General features: G+C 31.7%; 1 protein-coding gene across 1 annotated transcript; it reads right to left on the bottom strand.

Annotated features, from left to right (window-relative positions):
- Positions 1-1,311: 1,311 nt before the first annotated feature.
- On the bottom strand, positions 1,312-9,378 carry LOC133322474 (eukaryotic translation initiation factor 4H-like; the record flags this gene model as incomplete). Its single annotated transcript, XM_061531468.1, has 4 exons — positions 1,312-1,473; positions 7,879-8,112; positions 8,779-9,011; positions 9,080-9,378. Coding segments are annotated over 4 exons (927 nt in total), but the record flags the coding sequence as incomplete, so codon positions are not given.
- Positions 9,379-10,967: the final 1,589 nt, after the last annotated feature.

Here is a 10,967-nt window from a genome sequence, read left to right as displayed (position 1 = left end):
CGTTTTCTTTATTAATTTTAATTACAATATTTACCTTTTTATGTTGTTGTTATATATTTAAATTAGTTTTTTTTTTTTGTTTATATAGTAATGTATATAATGCAAAGTATATAAGTATATGGTATTAAAGTTATATTTAATATATATTTTAATTTTTTATTTAAAAAGTAGGTTTTTTTGTTACGATTTCTGCTGGGTGAAAATTGTTGTTGTTGTTGTGTTGTTTTTTTTATAATAGGAGAAGAAGGAGGAGCAGAGGCTTATATTAGTTGTTGTTGTATATTGCTTTTCCAAAAGAAAAATGTTATTAAAAAACACGAGAATGCCAACAACGTTTTCTTTGCTATTGTTTTGAGGGCGTTGTAAAAGAATTTTTGTTTTGTTTTTTTTTCAATATTTATATATTTGTATATAATATATAAATATTATTTTTTTGTGTATATATATATTTTTTATACTTAATATATATTTTTTATTTATTTTTATTTTCAAAAAAAATAAAAAACAATATTTTTTTATAAAGAAAAAAATTAAAAAACAGGAAAAATCTTTTATAAAATTAAAAAATTGTATTGAAATATAAAAATTGTTGTGATCTCTGTCCAATTAAAAAATTTTATTCAATTTTTTTTTAGAGATGGTTACACTTTTTTTTAGCAAATTCGGAAACGAAATATATAGACAAAGTTAATTGTTTTTTATATAAAAAAAATCAAATAAAATTAAATTTCACGTTATTGCTTGCTTGCTCTCTCTCTTTTTTGCTGGCCGGGGCTTGGCTTAATTCTTCTTCAAAAAAATTATAAACAAAAAGTTAATATTGTTAAGAATATTGAATTCTGTTCTCTTTGCTTTTGTAGATTGTGGATTATGTTGTTGTTTTTGGTATTACGCATAAAATTGTAGTTGTTGTTGGCTTTTGAATTTTTTTGTTGTATATTATCCTTTTCCGGGTTTTAATTTTGTTATTAAATATTCTCTTCAGTAAATTGTTTTCCTTTAAACATATATACCAATATATATATGTAGTTATAGTTTTTAAGATCTCTCGCTTTGTTTTCTTGTGTTTGCATATAATTCTCTCTCTCTCGTTTTTTGCTTTAGATTGTTTGTTTGTTGGTTGTATTTTGTTTTCATTTATTTTCTCATCGAAAAATAGTTAAAATTGTGTATTTTTTTACTTTGTTTATGTATATTTTTATTTTAGTTAATTCTTGTTGTTCAGCTTCTTCTGCGCTCTGCTTTTGTTATTTTATTCTTTCTTAGTTTTGTTGGTTTGCTTTGTTTTTTTTTTTTTTCCTCTCAGCAGCATTTAATTGTCTTCATTCTGCTCTCTGGCTTCTTCTTGGAGTTTTTCTTCGCGTGGTTTGGCATTACCAAATATAGCAGCTGACTGCTTTGTCTCCGCAAGCCCATTGATGGGTGCATTTACGGTACGGGGTTTCAATTGAAGTCGGGGTCTCTCACTGTCATCTGTAAAGAAAAAAGGAAAATAAGTTAGGCATAATATTTTATAATAATAAAAAAATAAATAAGAAAATAATTTTTCAAACACCTTGGAAAATGGATTTTTAAAAAAAAATATTTTTTCAAACGCCCCAAGGAGTGGATTTTTTAAAAGAATATTTTTTCTAAATAACTTAAGGCGTGAATTTTTTAAAAGGATATTTTTTAAGTAGCCCTCAAGGCGTGGATATTTTAAAAGAATATTTTTTTAATACCCCAATCTGAGGATATTTTAAATAATTTTTTTTAGGTAGCCCTCATTTTTTTCTAAAATTAAAAAAAAAATTATTTTCTAAATTTTTTAAAATAATATATTTTTTAAATTTGTTATAATAACATTTTTTTCTAAATTTGTTAAAAAAATGTTTTTTTAAATTTTTTTAAATAATGTTTTTCTAATTTAAAAAAAAAACAAATTTTCTAAATTTTTTAAATAAAATATATATATATATATATATATGGGCAATATTGCCAATTTTTTAACATAGCTGAAGCGGAGGTTCACCCCTTTATAACTCGGGAATTACTTAAGCATATGAAAAAAAGTGAATAGTTTTAGGTTAATTGATCTGTCGTTGCAAACTGTTCATGATATTGACCTCCAAACTTTATTTTGGTGGAAGCTGTGTCTACTTTAATGTAAAAAAATGTGTAAAAACAGGTTGAGGCGAACCAGTTTTTTTATGTTCTCTATCGATTTGTGACTAAGCCACTCATTTCACGGTCTTAGTGTCAAAGTAAAACTAGAAGCCAACAAAATGGGGACTACGCCCCTTATGTATCATTTTTCAAAATTTTAACTGCATCTACCTTTAAATGATGCTGACATTTTGAAGCTCGATTTTGAGTGTTTTTTTAATTTTTCTTCTAGTTTTACTACGCAAACAGGAATTTCTAAAAATCGATTATAAGATTATTGTAGTCGCGAATCTGCGTAATTTGATATGTATTTTGTGTATGTAGTATGCACAGCTTCAGAGTAATACTCATCCGAAGGTGCGAATTTTGTGCGATCAAATTTCTAAAAAACATATTTTTCGGGCCAAATCTGTAGATCTGTCAACGGAATGATATGGGTACCCGCGATCAATAAGGTTTTTTACGTTTCGGATGATATAAAATCTTCTTCGTGAAAATCCATCTACTAGAACGGCGGGAACTGGCCTTCCAAAAACACGAAATTTGGCAAAAAATGTTTTTGAAAATATCGCGGATTTATTTGCGTTTTCTGTGTATCATTTCCGCTTCAATAAATGACCTCATACGGTTTTTTATCATTTTCGAGAAGAGAACTTTAAAAACTTCAGCCGAAAGAGAGATGTACGCAATTTATCTCAAAAATAGATTGTGTTGGCACATCCATGGTTCTTAATGGACCACATTGAAATGGTATAGATCGATGCATTTTTTTAGGGTGCACACCGAAATCGGATGCGCGTTAATGGCATATGGAGTTTTCGGAAATTATTCGCGTTTTACGATTTTTTGGGTACTTCAATGTAACGTGTGGCACATCTTAGCCGTCAAATGAAATTTCGCAAAATATATATGGATTGGAAGATAAACTTCAGTACTTCCTGGAAACCGCATGCGCATCAAATGATTTTGAGAATTACGCGATTTACACGCAATTTAAAATGTACATTTCATAATATTATTTTATTTTATGATTTATTCCTATTTATAGAACCCTAAGATTTATCGGAAGGGTCTTGATATAATCCGCACAAAAAGTGATTTTTATTATATATATTATAATACACAAAAAGTGATTATTATTATATATGTCAATTTTTCGGCGAAATTCGGGTAAAATAGCAGAATAACCCCAACATTTTTTTCTGAAATTTGTTGTATACAATTAAAAAAATAAATATGATGACATTATTTTTTCGAACCAAAAACAATTTTTTTCCTCAATATCTTGTTTTGTTGTCGCTTTGATTTAGAAACCGCTACACGGACTTGTGTGATTTTGATATCATTTGATTCACCATCGTGTTTAGATTATGTAGACATTTTTAAATTAATTTTTAGGTGTGTGTATGTCATTAATATAATGGAAATATTGATGTAATCTGCTATATATTTTTTATTTTTCTCATATTTCGCGAAGATGTGCAAATTTTTCGCGATTATTATAATGTATTCATATTCTTATTTTACGGAGGAAGATATATATCAACGTTTTTGGTCAATATAATAAAGGGCGTAATTTTAAGATTTTTTTCTTATGTCCAAAATTGAAACCTCGATAACTTTTGCGCGCATCAACCAAAAATTTGATCGCGAATGGTTTCGGAGTCAGAACATTTTTCTCTATATGTGTACCAAAAATCATTGATGTGCCACAAAAACAAAAAAGCTGATTTTTTGAAAATGGAATATTAAAAAATTGGCAATATTGCCCATATATATTTTTTTTTTTTGAAAATATATATTTGTTTCTTAAATGTTTAAAATAATTTTTTTAAGTAGCCCTGAAGGCGTGGAATTTTAAAATAATTTTTTTAAGGCGTGGATTTCTTAAAAGAAAATTTTTTCAAAGCGTGGATTTCTTAAAAGAAATTTTTTTAGACGTGGATTTTTTAAAAGAAATTTTTTTAAGGCGTGTATTTCTTAAAAAAAAAAATTTCAAGAAAATTTTTTAAGGCGTGGATTTCTCAAAAGAAATTTATTTTAAGGCGTGGATTTCTTAAAAGAAATTTTTTTAAGGAGTGGATTTCTTAAAAGAATTTTTTTTAAGGCGTGGATTTCTTAAAAAAAATTTTTTTAAGGCGTGGATTTCTTAAAAATTTTTTTTTTAAGGCGTGGATTTCTTAAAAGAAAATTTTTTTAAGGCGTGGATTTCTTAAAAGAATTTTTTTTAAGGTGTGGTTTTCTTAAAAGAAATTTTTTTAAAGCGTGGATTTCTTAAAAGAAATTTTTTTAAGGCGTGGATTTCTTAAAAAAAAATTTTTTAAGGCGTGGATTTCTTAAAAGAAATTTTTTTAAGGCGTGGATTTCTTAAAAAAAATTTTTTTAAGGCGTGGATTTCTTAAAAGAAATTGTTTTCAAGTAGCCCTCAAGGCATGGATTTGAAAAATTGTTTTCAAGTAGCCATCAAGGCGTGGATTGTTAAAAAAATTGTTTTTAAGTAGCCATCAAGGCGTGGATTGTTAAAATTTTTTTTTTTTAAGTAGCCATCAAGGCGTGGATTGTTAAAAAAATTGTTTTTAAGTCGTGGATTTTTTAAAAGAACTTTTTTAAGACGTGGATTTTTTAAAAGATTTTTTTTAAGGCGTGGATTTTTTAATAGATTTTTTTTAAGGCGTGGATTTTTTAAAAGATTTTTTTTAAGGCGTGGATTTTTTAATAGATTTTTTTTAAGGCGTGGATTTTTTAAAAGAATTCTTTTTAAGTAGCCCTCAAGGTGTGGATTTTTTTAAAAGAATTCTTTTTAAGTAGCCCTCAAGGTGTGGATTTTTTAAAAGAATTCTTTTTAAGTAGCCCTCAAGGTGTGGATTTTTTTTAAATAATTTTTTTAAGGCGTGGATTTTTTAAAAGAATTCTTTTTAAGTAGCCCTCAAGGTGTGGATTTTTGTAAAAGAATTTTTTTAAGGCGTGGATTTTTTAAAATAATTTTTTAAGGCGTGGATTTTTTAAAATAATTTTTTAAGGCGTGGATTTTTTAAAATAATTTTTTAAGGCGTGGATTTTTTAAAAGAATTCTTTTTAAGTAGCTCTCAAGGTGTGGATTTTTTTTTAAAGATTTTTTTAAGGCGTGGATTTTTTAAAAGAATTCTTTTTAAGTAGCCCTCAAGGTGTGGATTTTTTTAAAAGAATTTTTTAAGGCTTGGATTTTTTAAAAGAATTCTTTTTAAGTAGCCCTCAAGGTTTGGATTTTTTTTAAAGAATTTTTTTAAGACGTGGATTTTTTAAAAGAATTCTTTTTTAATAGCCCTCAAGGTGTGAATTTTTTTTAAAAGAATTTTTTTAAGTAGTGGATTTTTTAAAAGAGTTCTTTTTAAGTAGCCCTCAAGGTGTGGATTTTTTAAAAGAATTCTTTTTAAGTAGCCCTCAAGGTGTGGATTTTTTTTTTAAACAATTTTTTTAAGGCGTGGATTTTTTAAAAGAATTTTTTAAGGCGTGGATTTTTTAAAAGAATTTTTTAAGGCGTGGATTTTTTAAAAGAATTTTTTAAGGCGTGGATTTTTTAAAAGAATTTTTTAAGGCGTGGATTTTTTAAAAGAATTTTTTAAGGCGTGGATTTTTTAAAAGAATTTTTTAAGGCGTGGATTTTTTAAAAGAATTTTTTAAGGCGTGGATTTTTTAAAAGAATTTTTTAAGGCGTGGATTTTTTAAAAGAATTTTTTAAGGCGTGGATTTTTTAAAAGAATTTTTTAAGGCGTGGATTTTTTAAAAGAATTCTTTTTAAGTAGCCCTCAAGGTGTGGATTTTTTTATAAGGATTTTTTCCAAATAAACAAAGGCTCGGGGTAGATTTTTTAAAAGAATATATTTTTTTTTTCAAAGAACCCAACGCGTGGATTTTTTAAAATAATATTTTTTCAAAGAACCCAAAGCGTGGATTTTTTAAAATAATATTTTTTCTAAATATCTCAGGCCTGGATTTTTTAAAAGAATATTTTTTCTAAATAACCCAAGGCGTGAATTTTTTAAAATAATATTTTATTTAAGGACCCAAAGCGTGGATTTTTTAAAATAATATTTTTTTAAAGAAACCAAAGCGACCTCGTGCCCATCAGCGTTCTACGGTTTCCAGTCAGGATCCCGACTGTATTAGAACGGAACCTTGTTGATACCTAGCCGCCTCAACAAGCTTATTCAGGCTTAGCTGCCAAGTCCTTGCCATGGTAAGAGGCTATGTCATGGTCGACCTCAATCCCTCACATACAGCACATTCTATGGAGCCGAATGTTAAAAAACCAAGCCCAAAACAAAAACAAATTAGTATGCGATTTTTGGACTGACGCTGGTGTGGCAGCCTTGGCACCCTCAGTATCGAACTTTGCAAGGCCAGATCTCAATGTGTTGACGACTCATGCTACCCCTCTCTTTTGCCTCATGCCTCCCTCTCGATGACGTGAACGAAAGCCTGAAGAATCAGTCGGATCTTCTCCTCAACCTAATAGAAGAAACCGGCTCCTTCCGCCTTAGTCAGGAGAGCATCTCGAATCAGCTCTGGGATGATTCGCCATTGTCAGACGAGGAAGACATCATGGAAACTACAGTGATTAACACTACGGCAGCGAAGCAAGGAGAGTCCTCCCAGTTGCTGACTAGGGAAGTAAACCCTGGCGAGGTTGAAGATCTGCACTCAATCTCCTCCACGGCATGTAGTGATGTCGCGAGATTACTCAGACAGTTAAGACCCCCGTCGATAAGATGGACGATTCATCAGTACCAGTAACTGTTGTTGTTGTTGTAGCAGCCATATTGCTTTTACACAACGGGCTGAGGTGACAGACGTTGGCCGAGTAAGACTCGGGTCGTTTCGGATCGTAGACCCCTCTGTCGTGGAAACGAGTAACTGTTGGGCAAGTCGATGCCAAGGAGATGGCTGCCAAGAAGATGTACCGTAGAGCAGTGTTCCGCTATTCCATTGTTCTCTATCTGGTATTATAGTTTCGCACCGTGTCACTATCGTTTCAGGTCTGAATCAAAGGTATTGAATGTTAACTCAGTATTTGCCTGAATATGTTTCTATGCGGTGTGTTGTGTCCGGGGTCTATCCCCACTCGCCCATTGCTTTAAGTCTTAAAGCTGCAACCGCCGCTTCATATTTTATTTGGATGTCTATTGGATGTATATATAACATTGTCTCCAAGGCCCTAGTTGGTGTTGTACGCATTGCTCTTTTTAAGTAGCCCTATTTTTGTAATAAGGCGGGGAACACGTTATCCGGTCATGCCGCTTTCATTGGTGAGAAGCTTTTTAAGGCGTCTAACACCATTGACTTGTCAATAATAGGTTCCTCTGATCTTTCTTCCCTATCTGCCATGACATCGTCCATTGTCGATGTGTTCGATGGAAAGTGAGCATTCATTCCGTTAATTTGTTGACGTTCCTGTCTATGTCATTCGTGTCTAGGCATTCATAATTTGGATGCCCTAAACCCTCCTTGACTAGTCTCCCAAACTTTATCTAGTTAGTTTTGGACTTGTTTTGGAAGTGTATGGGTTTCGGTTGTGGCCGTAGGATTTTGAACATAATATATTTGTGGTCAGAAAAGGAGTACTCTTCTGAGACTCTCCATTCCTGGAACTCATCTATTAAGTTTGCTGAACATATTGTTATATCTAATACCTCTTCTCTAATTCTGTTAACAAGTTTTTTACATTATTTCCTCTTCTTTTTGTTTTGTACTCACCTATACTACCAAGGGGTGCAACAGCAGATGGTGGGCGATCATTTTGATTGAAATGACCACCACGTTGTTCCCGATCGCCGCCACGATTCCTACTGAAATTATTATAACGATCGTTGCCACCATCTCGACTCTGGCCACCAAAACTGCCCTCACGATGATTACGATCCTGATTGCGATCATTGTAGCGGTCGTCGTTATTGAAATTACCATAACGGCCACGGGCTGCAGGACGGTCTATATAATGCAATAGTTTTTTTAAGTAAAAAAAAATATATAAAAATATTAATTTGAATTCAATGGGATAATAAATATGTAGAAACTAAGCTGCACTACGAATTAAAATTTGAACATATTGTTTAAAGATTCGAAAGAGATTTTCTTCGAATTTGAAAATTCAATTTAAATTTTCATTAAACAATTATTCATTTGTATTTAAATTATTTGTGATTTGGATTTCTTTTTAATTTATGAAATTTTCTAGTGCAGCTTAATTTTTAATTTTGTTTTTATATCGATTGTTTTGAAAATAGAGAGTTTTGTTACAAAGACAATTTTGTGTGGGGGAAATACATAGATGGAGGATTACTACAGGCGGGTGTAATTTTGATTTGATTTCAAGTTGATTTTTTTTTTTTTGCTGGTCATGCATTCCAAAAATGTTTGTAGGCAAAACGATAGTTAAGGCAATTAATTAATGTGTGTATGTATGTGTGTTGTGTATCCAAAAAATATTTTTTTGAAATTAAAAGTTTAGCGGAGAGAGGGATTTTTAAATAAACTACTGGAAGAATTAAAAAATTTAAAGTAAAACAAAAAGTAAATAAAAAAAGTTAAATTAAAGTGCAAATTTGAGTTCGTTTTTTCTGAGTACTGAAATTATTGCATGGCATATAGATTTACCGGAATATCCTCTATTCATACCACCGCCGCCTCCACGATTTCTATCATTGTGACCACCGTGATTATCATTGTACGAACCTCTATTGTCGCGATCACCGCCACGATCGTGGCCGCGATCACCACCTCTATTACCTCCACCACCACCGCCGCCGCGGGAAAAGTTTTGATGGCGACCACCGCCGCCACCACCACCTTCTTGTCGTGGTGGACCACGTTTTTGGAAGCCACCGGCACTATATTAAAAAAAAAAACAACAAATAATTAAAAAAATATTCGCAATTCAAATGCCAAGCTAACTTACCGATCATTTTTCCTACGCTCGGCAATATCAATACGCAACGGCGCTCCATTATCATCGACATTGATTAGCCCATCGAGACGTAAAACTTCTTCCAGTGTTTCCAATGTTTCAAATTCCACATAGCAAAAACCCTTGAAGACATCTGTAACGCGATCATTGACCAAACGAACATTTTTCACATTGAAACCTTGACATTGGAAAATTCGTACAACATCGCCTTGTACCAGACGTTGGGGTAAATTGCCCACATATGCGGTGTATGGGGGTTCAGTGGGTAGCTGCTTGCTACCATAATTTCTGGAAATAAAAAGTGAAGAGGAAAATTATTTAATCAATGAATACAAAATTAATGGAGTATAATTTCAGGATTAGAAAAAATCCCCAAACCACCAAAATTTTAGGGGCTAATATTGATATTTGGCGGGAAGATTTGGTAGCTAATAGGAACCCAACATACCAAAATAAAGCCAATTCTATTGAAAACACTGTCCAAAATCCTTAATATCCGCATATTTTGAGGGTATAGCTATATGGGGTCTAACCCAAAAAGTTGATCAATTTTTATAATTTTTAGTGGAGAAGTTTGGTACCCAATGAGAACCAAATGTATCAAATTATAGCGGATTCGGCTCAAAAACGAACCGAATCTCTTCGAAATATCGACATTTTTGGGGTACCTTTGTATGGTACCTACCCGAAAAAGTAGACCTATTTTGATAATATTTAGTGGAAAGGTTGGGTACCTAATAAGAAGCCAAAGTACCAAATTACAGCGAATTCTGTCAAAATATGTGCTCAAAATCTGCAAGATATGGAAATTGTAGGTGTAACTTTTTAATGGGGGCTACCCCAAAAAAGTTGAACAATATTTATAATTTTTAGTGAAGAGGTTTGGTACCTAATAAGAAGCCAATGTGTCAAATAAAAGCGAATTAATTTCGAAGGTACCCCAAAATATCAAAGTTTTGGGGGTACATTTATATGGGAGCTAAACGATAATGTGGACCTTCTTTATAATTTTTAGTGAAGAGGTTTGGTACCTAATAAGAAGCCAATGTGCCAAATTATAACGAATTCGGATGAAAAACGCAATAAAAAACTCGGAAATGTCTAAATTATAGGGGTATCTTTATATGGGAGCTACCAGAAAAAATCGACCGATATCGATCATTTTTATTTGAGAGATTTGGTACACAATAAGAGCCCAATGTGCAAAATTGTAGCCAATTCGGATGAAAAAGATGCTCAAAAACCCCAAAATATCGAAATTTTGGGATTTCCTTATATGGGGCCTACCCGAAAAATACGACCGATATTCATAATTTTTATTGGAGACATTTGATATCCAATAAGAACCCAAAGTACCAAATTACAGCGTATTCGGTTGAAAAACATGCCCAAATTCCCAAAATTTCGAAATTTTTGGTGTCCTTTTATATGGGAGCTACCCGAAAAAATTAACCAATATTGATAATTTTTAGTGTGGAGATTCGGTAGCCAATAAGAACCCAATTTGACAAATTATAACGAATTCGGTCGAAAAAGGCGCACAAAAATCTAAAATGTCGAAATTTTGAGGGTACCCTTATAAGAGAACTAAACGAAAATGTGGACCTACGTTTTTAATTTTTTGTGGAGATATATGCTACCCAATAAGAACTTAATGTACCAAATTACAGCGAATTCGATCGAAAAAAGGCGCACAAAAATCTAATATATCGAAATTTTGGGGATACCCTCATATGGGAGCTCAACGAAAAAATTAACGGATACTGATAATTTTTGGTGTGGAGATTTGGTACCCAAAGAGAACCCAATGTGTGAAATTAAAGCGAATTCGGATGAAAAATGCTATTAAAACCCCCAAAATATAGAAATTTGGGGGTGC

Source organism: Musca vetustissima, unplaced genomic scaffold (assembly GCF_032173495.1).
Source record: "Musca vetustissima isolate MV318-11 ecotype Yass unplaced genomic scaffold, APGP_CSIRO_Mvet_v1 utg38146, whole genome shotgun sequence".
Classification (NCBI taxonomy): Eukaryota; Metazoa; Arthropoda; class Insecta; order Diptera; family Muscidae; genus Musca; species Musca vetustissima.
The sequence above is the reverse complement of the archived record's forward strand: the minus strand, read 5'-3'. Positions and strand labels throughout refer to the sequence as shown.